Below are 19,509 nucleotides of genomic sequence, written 5' to 3' on the forward strand. Positions count from 1 at the left end.
GAAGCCCAGCGACGGCTGGAGGATCGCCTCTCGCGGGGTCAGACCCGGCGGATCAACGACTCATCGCCATGACGATGGAGGTGGGACGAACCGTCCAGTTCGACGAGAATGGTCAAGACCAGGAGAGCGAGAACGGAGATGCAAGTGAAGGAGAGTATGAAGAGAAGGCCGAGACCGCTGAGCTCGGAGAAACGAAGACTATTGCCGATCTACTTGGCGAGGTGGAAGAGTTGACGCTGCAGGTGGGACGCATGGGAGCCCCACGTCCTGTCGAGCGCAACTTATCCGCCGAGCTCGACGAAGGTGCGGACGATGAAGATGAAGAAGAGCACGGCGTTGCTCAAGGGGACCGTCCGCCCCTTATTCCGAAAGCGACGAGGAACGCCGATACGCCGAGCGCCAATAAAGTATTGGCTCGACTCGGCGAGGAGATGAGAACGAGATCGGAATGGATGATGATGCTCGCGCCTGTGGCGATGGCGCAGGCGAAGTGGCCGATGTTGGGTCCCAAGCTAACTCAGCCGGTGCGTGCAGCCAACATCAATCAGTTGGTGGAAGAAACTGTGTTGCTGTTGAAGGCGATGGGCTATCGGTGCAATAGCCGACCAAACAGCCTCATCCTGTCCGACTGGAGTCTGACCCGTGGCGGAGCTGAGTTCTGGCAGTGGAAGAAGAAGTTGAGAGTGGCGTTTGGATTGGCGAAGGCCCCTGGTGGAACGAAGAAGGTGTACAGCCGAGTAGCCGAGTTCAAACCACTCGGCGAAGACCCAAGCAAGATTCCTTTGCCGAAGACCCCGTAGACGAAGAGACGTGAAGTGTATGCGCTACGCAAGGGACTCCGTACTTTGAAGACTCCCACATGTTGACTCCAATGAACCTAAACCCGACTCAGCGAGCGCCGAGTCGTGGACAGCGGAATGTTGGTCGTTACCGTGAATTGTATGACGCTGCAGCTGAGGCTTACGAAGAGGATGAGGAAGACGACGACGCCTTCGACGTGAGAGGTAACCGTGAAGAAACCGCGAAGGACTACATCCGAAACTTGAGCTTTGAAGCGGCTGAAGAGGACTCGACGCAGTACCTAGAAGTCCGAACCCACACCTCGCTCGACAAAATCGCCGAGTTCGAAGGAAAGCGCTACCGCTCTGACGCGTCGCTCCAGTGGCTCAAGCGTTTCATCAACGAGATGAAGAGCACCAGGATGCCCCAAAGTGCCTGGTGCGAACCTTTCTCGCTATGCTTGGGACGCGCGGCGAAGAGTTGGTACAGGCAGCTGCCGAAGAAGACTCAGCGACGTTGGAAACTACTCAGCGACGCGTTTCTGGATTATTATTGCTCACAGTTCGACCAATCCGCCCGCACTCGTTACTACTCGGCGAGACGTAAAGTCAACGAACCGATCTGCGACTTCCTGATCCGACTCAACGGGTATGCTCGGACAGCCAAGATCCAGTACGAGAAGGGTGGCGCCGATGCGGCTGAGCATGTCGAACACTTTTTGTTGCATTGTGGTGATGACGATGTGATGGATTTGATGTACCCCTTGCAGTTGGAAGACATCAGTAAGGTGGAACAGATAATCAATCGTTGGATCCTCGGCGAGAAGCGCAAGAAGCAACGCAACCGACTCGTGATCGCACGAGGCCGAGATGACAAGCGGAAGGATCAGAGCCGCCGAGATGAACGCCGAGATGGATGTCGAGATAAGAAGCGCAGTCGCAAGGAGGAAATCCGCGACCGCCGAGTCACTGTCGCTGACGCCGACTCCGACGGGGAGGAGCTCATCGATCAGAACCCGCCGAGTCCGTACAACTCCGAAGACGAATGGGATGATGAGGACCAGTCCGGAAGTTACGACTCAGCGGAAGACGACGACTACATAGATACCGGCGTTTCCAATGTTAAAGGAAATACACCGGACCGCCGAGAGAACTCGGCGGGAGACCAGAATGGTTCGTCGAATCGAAGTTGGAAAACTCAGCGAACCGACCTCCGCGACCGTACAACCAACGAGAACAGTCGAACCGTGGAGATGGATCACGCGACAACTCTCAGCGTGGACCTTGTGCAGCTTGTGGAAGAATGGGGCACTCGGCTCACTACTGTCGACGACGCTGCAAATTCTGCAGACAAGTCCATGAAGGCGGCCAGTGCGAGCTGTTTCGTCAATATGAGAAGCTGGCTGCGTTCGTAAGAAACTCTGTCGACAAGTCGCACGTGCCAGAAGAGCTGCAAAACCTTTACGCGCCGAGTGATTTAAACTCGGCGGCCCGCCAACACTGACTGGGTTGGAATATGCCGGGCTGCCACAGTCAGCTGAACCTGCAGCTGAGGCGAACTTCTTGATTGCCTTCGTAGGCGAAGCAGGACGGCCCGAGGGAAGAAGCGGGGATGGCAATTGGATGTGTGAAATCGACGGAATTGAACGTGAGCTCGGTGAGTTAGATGATAACCACCGGGCGATTGCAAGTGTAACTCGGCAGTCAGACCAGGCTGTGCATCGTACCAGAATCATGAAGCTGCTTCCGGGAGAGCGGCTGGGATGGTGGTCAGCACAGACGTTTGATCGCCGAGTTAGAATGAGAGCTCTCGTATTGGGTGCAGTGAACGACCGAAGGGCCAAGATATTATTGGATACCGGAGCAAATGTCTCGGCGATTAGTGAATACTTCGCGAGGAAACTGCGTCTCAAGAGAGTGGCCAGCCGAGATAAGCGAATCGACATACACGAAAAAAGTAAGGACGGAATGGTGACATCGTCAAGAGCAGTTGTGAAGGTGACACTCGGCTGGGAAGTGGCATACGAGTTTGAAGTATGGATAATGCCTCATCATGCAGGAGTCGATTTGATTCTCGGCACTGACTTCATGATCCCAGCTAAGATCCGTCTGGATCTGTACAACTCGGCGGTCAAGCTACCCGATGAGATGGTGATCCCACTCATCCGAACAAGTAATGCGCCGACCAAGACCGAGTTCGGACCAAATGTCCCATGTGGGCCACCAGACGGGTTAACAATCGAAAGTCGAATGACCGCTGAGTTCAAATTGCCCAGGCGGCAACCCAGTGAGTCGACGCATGACTTGTGGGTGCGACGGACGAAGGGTTGGATTCCAACGGTTGTTTTTAATCGCCGAGGAAGACCAACCCATGTCCTGATTACGGACGTACGACCGACGTCAGTCTGGTGCCCACCTCACTTTTATGTGATAAAATGGCAACCACACGGAGTACTGGCCAATGAGGGATATGTCCGCGTGAACTCGGCAAAATACCGCGATTGGCAGATATTGGCATTTGAGTCGGCGATGGGTAAAGATTTGCTGCAGAAAGAACAACGACTGTACGAAGACTGGTTGTCACACCAGCCGCCAGCTGTGGAAAGGCGAAAATACCCAACTCCGACGGCGGTGGAAAGACGAACCCCTCCAGTGGAAAGTGGACCAGAATTAACATGCGCCGAGCGCTGGAGAAGGATCGAAGCTGATACTGAAGCCGGCGACGACGAGAGGCGTCGCGGTAACGCAGACGTCATATCGACTTCAGGGGTGACAAGGGGTGACCCGGCTATAAAATCAGCGTTCAAGCTGGAAGACGTCCGAGCGGATCGTACGCCGGCGCTACACGATGACCAAGATGTCTCCTATCAGCTGTCCAAGTTTGAAGACGATGGCGCCATTTCTGACGTCAACACGAGCTCAGCGGTTGAAGGAACAAGTGAAGTAAGGGCCAAGGAAGACGTGTCGGCGACTGAAGACTCAGCTATAACGGAAGGAGACCTTGAAGGACGCTCGGAACGCGCCCTAAGTGACGCCCAACCGGTTGCTGACAACCGAGCCAAGTTTGGAGTCATTAGACCAAGTTCCGCAGCCGTGGTGAGCTCAGCGATGGGTACACCGGAAGCCTGCATTATCCAGTCGGGGGCAGTGGACTCGGCGTCAGCAGATCTAAACACTGAGAGTGCCTCAGACGTGGCCACAGCATGTTGTCAGGATGTCAGCTATGCCGAAGACGCGTTTGCATGCACGGAAGTTAGTTCTGCCGTCACAACCAGCTCAGCGGATGATCACTCCGACGCGACCAAGGACTATGATAGTCGGGAGGTATTACTAACTGAAGGAATAAAGCCGAACACCGACCCAGCTACGGCGGACTCAGCGTTGGAGACTATGGAGACTACGACCGGTCCGGAAGTGGTTAGACAGCGTGACGGTGATACCATCTACCTCGGAGCCAAGTTTGAAAACGCAGGAGTCAGATCGACCATCGCAGTGAACTCAGCGAATACGGGCCCTGACGCAGCCGACAACTATAAATTACCAGCGGTATCACTGTTGGAAGGCACTATAGCTGAGGTCGGAGTAACGAGCTCAGCGGCGACAGTGCTCGATCCCGGCGGAATTGACTACGGTTTAGGACAAGCTGAAGATGACGAGTGCAACTCGGCGAGAGATCCAACGGAAATCCTAAGACAACATTACTTGGCTATCGCCGCGACCGAAGACGAGCAAGAGGATGATGTCGACGATGGTACGACCAACGTCTTTGAGCGTAGTGGAACAGATCTGGAATTGACGGACTACGCTCACGAGCTGGCCTTCCTTCCCGACCTCACTGAAGTTGAACCTACCGAACTCGACTACGGCGCTGCAAACGTCAAGTCGAGTAGTCATACGCCAGCACAGTCGGCTAAATTGGTGACAGAGCTGCAAAAGCACGAAGGGATAATGATTTAAAGTGGTAATGCCCAGCCGCCTCCGGCGTACGGAGCATTGTGCGACATCGACGTTCAAGGGCACTCACCCATTAAACAGAGAGCTCGGCGGATACCTCTCCGCCACTTGAGCAAGCTTTACGAGTTGTTGAAGGGGCTACTTCGAGCTGGGTTGATATCGTTCTCGAGCAGCCCTTGGGCCTCGCCAGTGGTGATCGTGCTGAAGAAAAATGGTGTGGATATTCGGCTATGCATTGACTATAAACTGGTTAGTGCAGTCACGACGCCGATGGAATCGCTATGGCACTGGTTGATGACCTGCTTACCGAATTGGAAAGTTACTTGTGGTTTTGCTCGCTCGATGCTGCGAGTGGATTCTGGGCAGTCTTGATGACACGCCGAGCTCGGCAGATCTCAGCGTTCGTCTGTGCACTTGGACACTTTGAATGGTTACGAATGCCGTTTGGATTAAAGAATACGCCTATAATTTACCAGCGACTGATCGACAACGCTCTATGGGGATACGTTCAACCCAAGGGAGGATGGCAGCTGTTTGCCGAACGAATGGCTGTTGCTGAAGCCGAGTCGGGAACTCGGCGAGTTGAACTCGGCAGAGTCAGCGATTTGACACAGAGTCAGCTGACGAAGTTTGAAGCTGACCACCGATCACAAGCTGACTGCGATCCGGTCCAGGACCTGGTCAACGGACCGGACGGCGACATGTTTGCTAATGGAGAACCAGACCGGTCTTCCTTGATTCCGGTGTTCAAGTGGAGGTCGTTTGTCGATGATATCTGTTTTGGAGGGGAGACGTTCGACGCCTGCTTGGAAACACTCGACCGATTACTAGCCCGGTTCACAGAATGTCGAATTAGCATCAGCTTTACCAAGAGTATCTTTGTCCAACCCAAGGTTGATTTCCTATCGCACGAGATTACGCCGAGTGGCATACGCGCTGATGAGAAGAAGATAGCCGCGATCGCCGAGCTCGCCTTCCCGAAATTAAAGAAAGGGATGCAAGCGTTCCTCGGTGCCCTGAACTATTACGGCCGATTCATCCAGAACTTGGCTGTTTACGGAGCAGTACTATATCAGCTCAAGGATACGGACTTTGGCCCTGGGGGTGACTTAGCGTCAGCAAAAGCGTCATTCGCCGAGCTCAAAAGACGGGTAGCAGAAGCTCCAATTCTGCGTCATTTCGACTCGGCGAAAGAAGTACATATAATGTTGTACGCCAATGAGTGGGCACTGAGCAGTACATTGATGCAACCGCACGACGACAAGCTGCACCCAGTTCGCTTCTGCGGACGCGTACTAAAGAAGAATGAACTCGGCTATCATCCCGCTGAGAAAGAAGTAGTCGCGCTGTTACAATTGCTGAAAGTGTGCTACACTCTCTTGGCGGGAAAGACGCTACACGTCTACACCCGTTTCTCTACGCTGGAGTGGGTGTCTAAGTCAAAGTCGCTGTACGGCCGCGCAGTCAGTTTCGCAGTTATGTTGTCGCCCTACGATTTGAAGGTGAAGCGAGTACGTGAGCGAGATGTGGACTTCGCCCAGTTGCTCCAGGCGTCGATAACCCCGTTTATCGGACTCGACGATTCCTTGAAGCACCTTGCGCCTCCCTCCAGGAGCTCGGCGACAGCTCGAATGGACCCAGCGCTGCTATACGCCCGAATACCAGCTGACTTTGCGGGATGCGTGCTGTCATTTGATGGCTCAGCGAAGACGGCTAAATACGGCGGGTATGGCCGTTGCTCGTGAATACTGTGGCGCCTTCCGAATTGGGACATTGAGATTGCTGCGAGTGCGTACCTGTCGTCCACCACAGTCAACATCGCCGAGTACACCGGCATGAACAATGGAGTCTTGGCGGCGATTGGCCGAGGAATAACCGATCTGATTATCGTGGGTGACTCCCGGCTTGCAATCCAGCAATCCATGGGGGTGATAGCATGCAAGAAGGAAACATTGCAAGTGGAGTTAGCTCGACACAAGGATCTCACGAAGCAACTCAACTCGGTCCGGTATCGACACATAGCGCGACACTATAACGCAGCGGCTGATTCTCTCGCTACCGAAGCACTTGAGGCTAAAGCTAAACGAGTAATTCTCGGGACGGATAGGAAAGCAGAACTGAGAATGATTAACCGAGTAGCCGAAGAACTGTACGCCACAGACAACCCAGCGGAAACCCCGATTGTCACGGCAGTCACTCGTAGCCGAGTACGCCGAGTTCACTTTGAGGACGAGCTGGATGAAGACTCGGCTAGAGCAAGAGGAGGAAGTCAGGATCACGAAGCCTTGGCAGCAAATCCTAGAGAATCTGCGTTTGAAAGCAGTGGAGATGAATTCGAACAAGTCAGCAGGGCGTCGACTCGGCGGACTAACCACACGACCCCGAATGTCGAAACAGGGTCGCAGATGGAGTCAGCCCAGACAGCTAGGAATGTCAGCGACATTGATCCAGTGACAGTACAGACGGAGCGGAGACGACGAATCGCGAAGGCACAAGATGAAGAACTCAGGTGGGCCGATCTGAAGGCGTACCTGAGAGGTGAGTTTGAGGACCTTACACACCGTCGAGCTCAGAATGCCGGCAAGGTCGCAGAAGTCTTTGTACTCAGCGAAGACGGCCTGTTATATTGCCGAGATGAAGCTCGCCGACTGGGCGAACTCGGCGAACCGAACCTCTCATTGAGATTGGTGATTCCGTCAACTAAGGTCGACGAAATACTTCATAACTGTCATAACTTGATCGAAGGAGGGCATCAAGGCATTGTCAGAACGTATCACCGAGTCAAAGCCGACTACTACTGGATTGGTCTTTACGCCGACGTGGTGAAACATGTTAGGGCCTGCGAGGACTGCAATACCAGTAAGAGCAAGCCACAGTTGAGAGGTTACTCGCCGGGAAATGTGGTGTCAGACCATCCATTCCAAGTCGTGTCAATGGATTTCGTGATTCCCCTTCCTCGAGCTCAGCGGGGCAATACTGCACTGCTGCTGTTCCAGAGCCACTTCACGGGATTCGTTATCGCTAAAGCTATGAATGACACCGGAGCACTCGAAGTGGCCAAGGTATTTGAGGAATGCGTCTTCAGGCAGTTCGGGGCTCCGTCTCTGATACGGCACGACCGAGATCCAAGGTTTATGAGTGAAGTATTCCAAAAGTTCTCCGAGATGATGCAGTCGAGATCAAGAGCTACGCTGAGTTACCGACCACAAGCCAACGGTCAACAAGAGAGGTCAGTCAACACAATGGTTCAGACTATACGGGTCTACGTGGAAGACCCACTTTAAGCCGACTGGGATGACATCGCCGAGAAGATGGTACACGCTATCAACAACTCAAGAGATTCGACTCGGCGAGAAACCTCTTTTTATCTGGTACATGGTTGGGACGCCAAGTCTACACTCAAGGCTATGACGAGTTCAATACGACGTGGACAGGGACGCCCAGTTAGCTCGGCGGACGCAGTAGAGTGGCGCCGAGAAGCGAACAGACAACGAGAAGTGGCACTTCGATTAGCAGCTGAGTTCCAAGTGCGAGAGAAAGCACGACGAGCTCGAGAGCACAACGAAGCGTTGAGCAAGAAGGAGAAAAGATCCATTCCCAACACAGCAGATGACGAAGAGGAAGTTGCAGAACCAGGCGATGAATCCACCAAATCCTTGTTCAAAGAAGGAGATCAAGTCTGGTTGTTTATGGAGCGAGTCAAGTCGGGCCTGACCAAGAAGTTAGCCCACCGATGGCATGGACCATTCAGGGTGAAGAAGAAGGTGGAAGAATTTGCCTTCTCTATGTCTACGTCGCACACTGTCTTTCTCCTGCACGATACAGTGCTATCTCGACGGTGTAAGGTCTTCGTGGAGGCGCATCAAAGGTCTGTTAGAACTAGTTACATTTTTTTCCAGTATCACTTCTGGTTGCGTATCGGTCTCTCCACCGTCTCCCCAGACTGCCGCATATGCCGGTGCCGAGATGTCTTAGCTGCATCTACAGCACACTATTAAATGTGTACCCCGTGCTCGACTAATAATGGACACTTAACCTCGAAAGATCTGGTCGCTGCCGCGCGAAGAAAGATACTAGCTTTAATGTTGCATGTGCGCCTTGGATAAATATTTTTTGGCAGGTTAAAAAACAGAATCATCGCATACTAATTTAGCAAGGTATTATGTCTTCATCTTTGGTGGATGCAACCTACGTGCATAATTTATATAGTAGTAAATATGTGGAAAGGAAGATTTTTATTAGGTATTTTAGCTCAGCACTCAGACGATAAAAACTGTTATGACAGGGTATAAGAAAATGCTGGATTATCACGTCCATCGGTATCGCAGATGGATAAAATCCAGAGAATTCCCTGAGCGCAAACGAATCCCGGTAACTAAGAACTGCGAATCCGCGGGCCCACCAGCCCGCAATCCATAGAGAATCTCTCTCATTCGTCATGCCTTCCAACAACCATAAATGCAAGTACAGTATGACCTTGTTTGAGCATTATTACATTGTCGAACGCAAGAGTGCTATTCATCGTGTTTACGCTCCGGTGAAACTCCCAGCCTGATAACGCCAAGCGCACGCCATACCATCGTCACACAAAGTTTTCTAGGTACTGTTTGACTTTCTGCTCAGCACTAGTACTGTAGCGCTCGAGCTTATTCATCACTAAGCCATTGATTTCGAAGTTTGGATCAATCCGTAGCGAAATGCGGTGGTCAGTACGCTAGTTCGTTTTCTGGTTACATGGAACAAGTCTTTCGTAGTTGTTGCAACGTGGCCTAATCGAAGGCCTAGCACCCCGATGTCACCTATATCTTGATCTTTGGTTCTTGTGTCCTTACAGCAGCAGTGTGCCACAACATTTTTCGACGCTTAGGCGAGAGGTACCCCCCCTAGCCAGACCAAGATGCAAACTAACCTTGCGATTTTCACGGTATTGGCTGGACTACATGTAGCAGCACTTTGTTCCGCCGACGCCAGCCCATCAAGCAATTCCACCCTCGAAGCTTCGACAGGGTTTACCCACGTACGAGCTGGAATTCGCGATGGATCGATACGAAGTCGAGGCGTCAACCTCGGTGGCTGGCTGGTAGCCGAACACTGGATGACAGCAGACGCAGCTTTCTGGCAAGGCGTCAAGGACCATTTTGCGAATTCCGGCGAGTACACAAGTATCTCGAAAGCGTCGAGTCCAGACAACATCCGCACCAAGTTGGGGGAACATCACGCAGCTTTTATTACTGAAGACGACATCGCCCAGATCGCAACGGCAGGACTCAACACTGTTCGAGTGCCGCTCGGTTTCTGGATTCTGGGCTATGACAACTTTGATCCGTCTAGCCAACACGAGTGGCAAGTGTATACACGAGGAACGATCGCGTACTTGGACCAGCTCATCAGATACTGGGCCAAGAAGCACAACGTTGCAGTGCTGCTCAGTTTGCACGCTGCTAAAGGCTCGCAGAATGGAGCCGACCACTCGTCACCTGCCAGCCCAGGACACCCATTGTGGAGTCAATACTCGGAGAACGTGGCTAACACCATTGAGGTGGCACGATTCCTGGCTGATCGGTATCGTGGCGACGAAGCTTTTCTCGGAATTGGGTTGCTCAACGAGCCCAACGGCAGCACGGACGAAAAGGTGTTGTACCAATACTACAAGGACGCGTACCAAGCGGTGCGTTCGACAGGGAGTGACTGCGTGTTGAGCATCATGCCAATGCTGCAGAAACAGAGCCCCGATGAGATGGTGGGCTTCATGGAGGCACCCGAGTTCACGAACGTCTGGGTTGAGTGGCATCCCTACTTCATCTGGGGCTACGAGCACACACCGGATGATCAATTGGTGAATGTTGCCGTCAAACAGGAATACAGGGGGCGCGTGGACAAGTGGAACGCTCGTCCAGGTCACAACCGCTTGTTCATTGGCGAGTGGAGCGTGGCAACTGCGTCCAACATGCGTCGCACCAACGCCGATCTGTTCTACACGTTTGCGATGGAGCAGCTCAAGGTGCACGAAGCAGCGGAAGGAGGCTGGACGCTGTGGTCGTGGAAGGCGTCAGCGGGCAGCAACCGCGACGTGGAGGACTGGTCTCTACAGAAACTCCTCGCCGACGACCGACTCGGTAGGATTCTGCGCAATTACCAGTAGTCGACAAACTTAGGAAGTCGATTTGTTGCATCTCACGTGGCTGCAACAACTTTGGAGCTGAAAGAAACAGAAATGAAAAAGCTACGTCGGACGAGTTGATGCAATTGAAAAGTGTAACTTCCAGTATCTGCGCGGGCAACAGATCGATCACCTTTCTCTTGGCTGATTGGGACACAGCCTTGTCACAGTCTGGCGGACATTGCGTTTGCGGCTGGGGACGTTTTGGGGACCCTCCTCGCCACCCATCCCCGGTTGAAGAAGATTCTCTTGGGTGAACTATCGCAAATACATGTACTGTACTAAAAGCTTTAGAAATTTGTTAAACCAGGATGCCTGAGAGGCGTAATGTGATCCTGGTGATCCAAGCACTGTAAAACTTCTCTGCGTCTCCTTGTCCGGTCCGCTCTTCCCCCGCCCCGGGAGCACCTAGATAAGGTCCTATTTAATACATGTAGTGTGCTCAATGCGCGTCGTTGGCGCTTTCACCGGCCGACACAGCTCCGTCTATTGTGGCGATTGCACAAAAAAGCTCGCAAAAGTTCAAGTTGCCACCTCAGGTTCAAAAACCGGTCAACTGTGTGGTCCTCGTTTGATCGCAACCTTATTTACACATCAAGGGGTGTTTGTACATAATTCAAAACAATAACACATGACATCCCTCCTACCTATCATTTAACATACCCATGCTGGATCCAAGCTTACCTAAGTTTCGACTGACCTCAGCCTCAGTTTCCCCCAAGCCAAGGAACGACCCCCAATTAGATCAAGATGACGCAGCAGTGGCTCGCCAAGGCCGTGCGTCGCAGCGTACGCGCCAGCGTGTCCTCAGCACGCGTGACCCCGTCGCGCCAGAGCGCCCCCACCAACGTGGCGGCCCGTTGGGCGCGTGCCTTCTCCTCCACACCTCACCCGAGTGAGACTTTCATGACGGGCAACAACAATGCTTACGTGGAGGAAATGTACTCGAGCTGGAAGAGTGATCCCAAAAGGTGCGTCGTAACATTTTGCCATTCTCAAACGTTCTGGTGGCAAAAACGACCATCATTCTGTCCATTTTTGCAACGTACTTTGCCACTGACGCTATGCACTTTTGCACAAACGGGTATACAGTGTGCACAAGTCGTGGGACGTATACTTCCGCCAGATCGAGAGCGGCAGCGTTCCCGGCGAGGCCTTCATCCCGCCTCCCACCATCCAGCAGGGCGTGACGCCGGTGCGTTCCGTAGGTGGCGCCGCTGCGTCGTCCACCGAGCAGAACGATGCGCTGGGCCTGAGCTACCTCATCCGCGCCTACCAGGTGCGTGGCCATGAGGCGGCCAACTTGGATCCGCTAGGACTGCAGGAACGCCCAGAGCTGCCGGATCTGGACATTAAGATGTACGGCTTCTCAGAGAAGGACCTGGACCGCGTCATCGCTATCCCTAAGAACTTGTACGAATCGGTTTTCATGGTTTGCCAAAGTGTATACACTTGCGAGAATGATGGTCACTAATGTTTTTCTTTCATTACTTTTCAGCTCGTCGGGCGTGTCTGGCTTTCTGGAGGAACTGGCCGATGGCAGCAGCAGCATGACGCTCGGTCAGATCATCCAGCGTCTTAAGGACACGTACTGCAGCTCTATCGGAGTGGTAAAGTCATGCTGTTGTTGGCCATTCGAAGTGTATACACTTGAGTTTCTGACTTTTATGAGTATCCCTTTTTTTCTTTTAGCAATACATGCACATTCTAAACCGTGAGCAGTGCAACTGGATCCGAGCCAAGATGGAGCACTTGGTGCACGACGAGGAGCCGAAGGAGAAGAAGCTGCACATTCTGGAGCGTCTGGCCTTCTCCGTCGTGTTCGAGCGATTCCTGGGCAACAAGTACAACACGACCAAGCGTTTCGGTCTGGACGGCGCAGAGAGTCTCATTCCTGGCCTCAAGTTCATGATCGACCGCGGTACTGAGCTGGGCATGGAGCACCTGGTGATCGGCATGCCTCACCGTGGCCGTCTCAACGTGCTGTCGAACGTTATCCGAAAGCCGATCCAGCAGATCTTCAAGGAGTTCCAGGGCACGCACATTGATGTGGAGTCGTACAACGAGCCGGACGTGGAGGACTGGTCCAACGCCGGTGATGTCAAGTATCACCTGGGAACGTCGTACGACCGCACGTATCCGGATGGACGTCAGGTGCACTTGTCGCTAGTGGCGAACCCGTCGCACTTGGAGGCCGTGGACCCCGTTGTGGTGGGGAAAGTGCGTGCCAAGCAGTTCTACTTGGGCAACGACGCTGAAGCCGAGAAGAAAGTGGTGCCGCTGCTGCTGCACGGCGATGCGGCCTTCAGCGGCCAAGGTGTGGTCTACGAGACGATGCACCTGTCTGGCCTGGACAACTACGACACTGGCGGCACTGTGCACGTGGTGGTGAACAACCAGATTGGCTTCACGACTGACCCCAAGAACTCGCGCTCGTCTCAGTACTGTACGGATCTGGGTAAGGCCATGGATGTACCCATCTTGCACGTGAACGGTGACGACCCGGGCTCGGTCGTGAAGGTGTTCGAGTTCGCTGCCGAGTGGCGTCAAAAGTGGCGCTCGGATGTGATTATCAACTTGACGTGCTACCGCCGCTTCGGTCACAATGAAGTGGACAATCCGTTCTTCACGCAGCCGCTGATGTACAAGAAGATTGGCCAGATGAAGTCGGTGCTGGACACGTACGTTGACCAACAGGTGGCTGCGGGGACTGCCACGAAGGAAGAGTGCGATGCGATCGTTAAGAAGGTGTGGGATTTCTTCCAGAGGACGTTCGAGGAGACGGAGAAGTGGGAAGACACCAAGAAGAGCGACTGGCTGGCCAACCGCTGGGACTCGTTCAAGAGCCCCAACCAGCAGTCGCGTATTCGCTCCACGGGTGTGCACATGAACGTGCTCAAGCATGTCGGAGAGAAGATCAGTACGGTGACTCCAGGCTTCAAGGTGAACCGCCAGTTGGACCGCATCATGACGGCCAAGAAGAACACGATCGAGACGGGGGAGGGGATCGACTGGGGTACCGCTGAGGCGCTGGCGTGGGGTACGCTGCTGCTCGAGGGTAACCACGTGCGGATCAGTGGCCAGGACGTCGAGCGTGGTACGTTCAGTCACCGTCACGCTGTGCTGCACCACCAGGAGACCAACGAGGAGTACGCGCCGTTGAACCACCTGGCCACCAAGACGATTCCCTCGGCTCCGCTAGAGTACAAGACTCCAGGTGACGATGTCGTCCCGGACACGCAGGCGGAGTTCGTGGCGTCCAACAGCTCGCTGTCGGAGTTCGGTGTGCTGGGCTTTGAGCTTGGCTACTCGCTGGAGAACCCCAACGCTCTGGTCATGTGGGAGGCGCAGTTCGGAGACTTTGCCAACGGAGCGCAGATCATGATCGACCAGTTCCTCAGTGCCGGTGAGGACAAGTGGATGCGTCAGTCTGGACTGGTCATGCTGCTGCCGCACGGCTACGAAGGTCAGGGCGCCGAGCACTCGTCGTGCCGTGTCGAGCGCTACCTGCAGAGCACGGACGACGACCCGAACGTCGTGCCGTTGATGGACGAGGAGAACCGCATGCAGATCCAGCACACGAACTGGCAGGTGGTCTACTGCTCCACTCCGGCGCAGTACTTCCACGTGCTGCGTCGTCAGATCCACCGCGACTTCCGTAAGCCGCTGATCTCCGTGCAGCCCAAGCACTTGCTGCGTCTGCGTCAGGCGTCGTCCAAGCTCGAGGATATGGCTGAGGGCACGCAGTTCCAGCGTCTCATCCCGGAGGTTTCGCCCGAGAAGCTGGTGGACGACGACCAGGTGAAGCGCGTGCTCTTCTGCTCGGGCAAGATCTACTACGAACTGGCTCAGGAACGCGAGGAGAAGGACATCAAGGACGTGGCGATTGTGCGTGTGGAGCAGATCGCGCCCTTCCCGTTCGACAAGGTGGCGGAGCAGGCCGCGCGCTACCCGAACGCCGACATCAAGTGGGTGCAGGAGGAGCCGCTCAACATGGGCTTCTGGACGTACGTGTCGCCGCGCATCGAGACGGCGCTATCGCAGCTCAACAGCGACTCGCGTCGACCCGCGTTCGTCGGCCGCGCCCCCGCTGCCGCCCCCGCTACGGGCTACAACGCCGTGCACCAGATCGAGCAGGACCGCATCCTCAAGAAGGCCTTCAAGTTGTGAGCTGTCAGTGGGCGAGAGGAGAGGGAGAGCAGAGGGAGACGATAGCAAATACACGCAAGCAGCTCGGAGCAAGACTGCAGTGCCGGTAGAAGGACTTGGCGTATTTTGTTTGGCTTTGCTGCTTGTTGACTTGCTGGACATAAAGAGAAAAGAGTAAAACATTCTGAAATGCAGTAAGTAAGAAGTACTACAGTACTTAGTAGGGCAAATACTACTACTTCGAATAGTAGCACTATGCCTCGCTTAGGTAAGTACTGAAGTACTACAGCTTCATGTACTTGTCTCCTTCTACATGTAGTACTACAAGTAGTACTGCTGTAGTATTCCTTATTTCGAAATGCAAGGTAGTAAATAGAAGCAAAACATTACAGATTTATTCTAGGACTTACTACTTAGAAAACCTGTATCCCTTTACTACCAGTACTCTACTACTACTACTGAAGATAGATTGCATTGCCAGAAAAAAAGAGATATTTTTCATAAAGTTATAGGTGTATCGTGGGGCTATCGCTGCCTAGTGCTTCTACTTGAACTTCATTTCCGTGTCCATGATGTGTCCGTTGCCATGAGCCTTAAGACGCTTGACCCCGATGATGAGGCAGACGTTGACGGGGATTAAGAAAATTCCGCAGAGGAACAACATGAGCGCGATCATAGTGATGGATGGCATGAGATCGCCGCAGAGTGAATCGTAGATGACCCAGAAGCCGTTGGCGATGAAAGTGCAGTACATTGCCTCTTCAAAGTCCCCCACGTACTCGATGAGACTCGCGTCGAGGTCGGTCTTGATGCCGTTGATGTCCGAGTTGAGTTTCTTCGTATTTGTCTCAAAGGTGTCGGAAGTGGCAGTGACGTCGCTGACGTCGTTAGCCAGTTGCGCCTTATAGTTTTCCATGCTGTACTTGAGTGTGGCTACAGGGAAGATCACTGCGTAACTTTCCTTCATGAACGTTGAGAACGTGCACGGGTTTGCGTTGGTCGTACACACGTAAGCCTTACCGGTAGCCGGCACGGAGTTGCTAGGGTCATTGTTTGTGCACACACTGTTGTACGTCAGGTAGTAGCTTTCGATGTAATCCGCCTCTGTCCCTGAGCCTGGTTTTGGTTGACTATTGGCCTCCCATGGCTTAAGGATCTTCTGAGTCGTTTGGTACCCGGGGCCAGGAGGATTACAGCTTGTAGAGGTCTGGGTGGCATACGCATTGAACGAAGCCACCAGGGTGGCGTAGGCTGCCTTGTCAAAGCCAAAAGACGCTTCGTCGATGCTGTTGGTGCTTGTTTCCAGGGCGTCCAGGTCAGAAAAGTCGAACATGGAAGTCATATCGAGCTCGGGGAAATCGATACCACCGCGAGCGAAATCCAGTTTGTCGGACAGGTTGAAAACGTCCAGCAGCGAGTCGTTATTGAAACAAGCATCCACAGCTTTCGCCGACTCACCAAGTGGCACCGTCCAGTTGCCTGCGAAGATTTGTGTGACTTCACATGCATCCCCAAGCACTACACCGATCGCGAGGGCAACGGCACTGATGATGAACACGAGGATGAGGACAATGAAGCCGAGGAAATACGCGATGTGCATGATGTTGGCAAGGAATTTCAGAGGTGTGAGACCGAAAAGGATTCCAATGAATCCAATCACGATAACCACCAGGGCAAGGGCAAACAATGCCATGATCGCGTACCCAAGTTGGTCTCGGTAGCCCTGGAACTTGCTGTCGTAGTCGTCCACGTCACCTTGGGTTTTGTCGACCGTCTCAATGAGATCGTTGGCTGTGGTTACCTGCGTATCCACTGCGCTTTGAACACTTCCCGAAATCTCGACCAGTTTCGTATTGAGCTGCTTCTTGACGTTGCTCAATTGCTTCACACCGGGACCGGCATTCTTGTCGACTTGTTGTGCAGCGTCGCTCGCCTTGGTACCGATTGCAGTGCAGGCTTTGCATTCGTAGCAAGGATCGCCATCGGCTTCCTTATTTGTTTTACTAGGGTCAGGAACGCAGTCGGCTGGAAACTTTGGAGCAGTGGAATACTTGTCACCAAGGTCATCGAGCTTTATCGTAATGTCTTTTAGGCCAGTGTCGATGAAACCTGTTCCGTCAAGCTTCACCTTAATATCATCGGCCGACTTGACCACGGTTGCTGCGATTTCTTGGAGGGGGGTGCGAATGTTGACGATCCAAGTGCTTCCGTTCTCCAGCGTCCCCGACGTTGCGTTGAACATGTCATCCACAGCAGAAAGCATCGTGCCTCGGTACAAGAATGCAGCCGCAGACACCACAATGACACCGATGGCAAAGAGCAGGAAGAACAGCAAAGGCAAAAACTTTTGCATGCACGTGTAGCCCTCTTCACGCGGGAAGCGACCGCCACATCGGTTGCAGCAGCAGCGGCAAATCATAAAGAAAACCATCGTCAGTAGACTCAGCACACCCAATACAATGCCCGGAATCACAAAGCCGATGACGCCTGTAGCCCATTCCTTGATCTTGGCTTCGGCCGCTGCGGCGTCCATGGTGCTTTCAGCGTCTGCGTATACTTTAGCTCGACTCGTGTCCCCATCGACAATCTCGGCCCAGTAACAGTTCGGAGCCACCTCACACAGACCCTGACTGTAAGCTTTCTTGGTCTCGTCGTCCGTCAATGGTGTCTCAGACAGCTTTACGGGGTCGCCATTGTCGTATTTGTAGGCTTCATCGGCATCGCAGCTGACAAAGCGAATCTGGTTATCCTTCAGGTCTTGTTCACATAGTGTGATTTTGACTGCAGTGATGAGATCGTGATAGAACTTGTCAGTCCCTCCTCGAAGCTGCTTGATGGCCTTGCGAACAGAAGCTCCGACTTCGTTTGCCTTGTTCGATGCATCGGCTTCGGTCGCTGCCGCATCCAGCCTTCGATAGCTGACGAGAGCACTGCTGTAGGGATATCCTTGCTGCTGGATGAACGATGCCTTATTGAAGCCGCGCAGTTTCGACATCACCGCAAACGACTGCTGCGTCGCCTGCGAGGTGGCTACAACACTTGCAAACAATAGTGCAAGCACTGCTAGGTTACGGGGCGTGCCTGCTAATAGGGTTTGTCGAAAGCCCGTCCCCATCTTTGCCAAAACTTCTAGCTCCTGAAAGCCCTGCGTCGACTGTAGCAAAACGTTTTGCCTGGTCGAGCTACCGAACGTACCAGCGAGAAAAGGAGAATGACGGGACCTGCAAGTCTCAAGTTGAAACCCACAATGGCAAGACTGCGATGCAGCGGAAAACTGATTTCCGACAGCTTTAGCTGATGTGCCAAGGATTTATTTAGATGGACCGGCATGAGATGAAGGAGCCGCATGCACCAATGTGAGATATAGCCCTTGTTTGAGGCCTTCCATTGGGCATTGCGAATAGCGTGGTGAGATGAAGCGGGTCAGACTTTTGAAAGCAAAACTTTTTTTTTCTCGAAATAGTGCTGCTGGACTCCTGTTTTCGCTCTTATCAAGAACAAGCTTAAATAATACTTATATCGAAGTATATCGTACAATGTACTACTATATTAATACATGTTTTAATATCAACTGCTATCATAAAAATGAGCGTTTTTGTTTTTATAAATTTCAGAAAGAAGCATGAGCTGCGTGCTGCGTTTGGCGCTGGCGCTGACCACTCGAATCCGAAGAGGTGATCGTGAAGGAGCTACCACTGGTCGATGGAAACTTGGTCGCTTTGAGCTTCTCGTCCCGTAGCACGTCACGCAGTGACCACATGTTGTCGCCGGACTCGTCCTCGTAGATGCGCCAGGCTGACAACATCAGTTCGCCGATGAAGATGCGATTCTTTGTGGCCCCAAATAAAGCACGGGTGTCACTCAACCCACTCGTTTGCGTTTGCAGGGGCCAGCATAAAGTAGGTGAGCACATCGAGAGACTGTTCATACAAGAGAGCGGTGCCACGACCAGCACGCACTCACTACCCGCTGCTCGGATTGCGCTGTATGCACGTTCGTTTAGTAGTCATACAAAACGTTCTCCGTTCGATTCGTTTTAGAGCCCAAAACCGAGGAACGCGTCTTCGTCTTTATATCTATAGGACAACATCGTAATGGTATTGTCGACATTTTTGTCGAAACTCGGCCCAAAATTCGGATCCGAATTGTCGGCTCCGCTCTGCGGACCATTGGGCCAAAGCTTCGGCTGCGTAGATACTCCGCAGTACTGAAGTCTTGGCCCAGTCGGTGATCACCAACTCCAGATATTTCAGTGTACCATTCGTGTAGACCTTCTACTCGGTCTTGCCGGACGGATCGTTGTCGCCGAAGAGGACGATCCAGTAGCCGATCGGAACGCGTACAGTATAGATACCGACCGCTGCGATCTCGGCGATGTCGCTTTCGTTGATGAACGTTGCGTCGAAATGCGACCGGAAAGCGTCCTTGCCGGCGATGGTCAATGACCATTGGTCATATACTCACTAT

The 19,509-nt window shown here is 53.1% G+C and overlaps 3 protein-coding genes across 3 annotated transcripts; 2 read left to right on the forward strand and 1 right to left on the reverse strand.

Annotated features, from left to right (window-relative positions):
* Nucleotides 1-9,630: 9,630 nt before the first annotated feature.
* On the forward strand, nt 9,631-10,875 carry PITG_16965 (glucan 1,3-beta-glucosidase, putative; the record flags this gene model as incomplete). The annotated part of the gene is made up of 1 exon (XM_002897138.1): nt 9,631-10,875. The coding sequence occupies one exon, from the start codon at nt 9,631-9,633 to the stop codon at nt 10,873-10,875; it is 1,245 nt and encodes a 414-aa protein (XP_002897184.1).
* Nucleotides 10,876-11,643: 768 nt separating this feature from the next.
* Nucleotides 11,644-15,309, forward strand: PITG_16966 (2-oxoglutarate dehydrogenase E1 component, putative; the record flags this gene model as incomplete). The annotated part of the gene is made up of 4 exons (XM_002897139.1): nt 11,644-11,864; nt 11,986-12,306; nt 12,392-12,503; nt 12,586-15,309. 4 exons carry the CDS (start codon nt 11,644-11,646, stop codon nt 15,061-15,063), a joined length of 3,132 nt encoding a protein of 1,043 aa, XP_002897185.1.
* Nucleotides 15,310-15,586: 277 nt separating this feature from the next.
* On the reverse strand, nt 15,587-18,157 carry PITG_16967 (cleavage induced hypothetical protein; the record flags this gene model as incomplete). Its single annotated transcript, XM_002897140.1, has 2 exons — nt 15,587-16,082; nt 16,317-18,157. 2 exons carry the CDS (start codon nt 18,155-18,157, stop codon nt 15,587-15,589), a joined length of 2,337 nt encoding a protein of 778 aa, XP_002897186.1.
* Nucleotides 18,158-19,509: the final 1,352 nt, after the last annotated feature.

The sequence above is a fragment of the Phytophthora infestans genome, genomic scaffold, assembly GCF_000142945.1.
Source record: "Phytophthora infestans T30-4 supercont1.47 genomic scaffold, whole genome shotgun sequence".
NCBI classification, from domain to species: domain Eukaryota; phylum Oomycota; class Peronosporomycetes; order Peronosporales; family Peronosporaceae; genus Phytophthora; species Phytophthora infestans.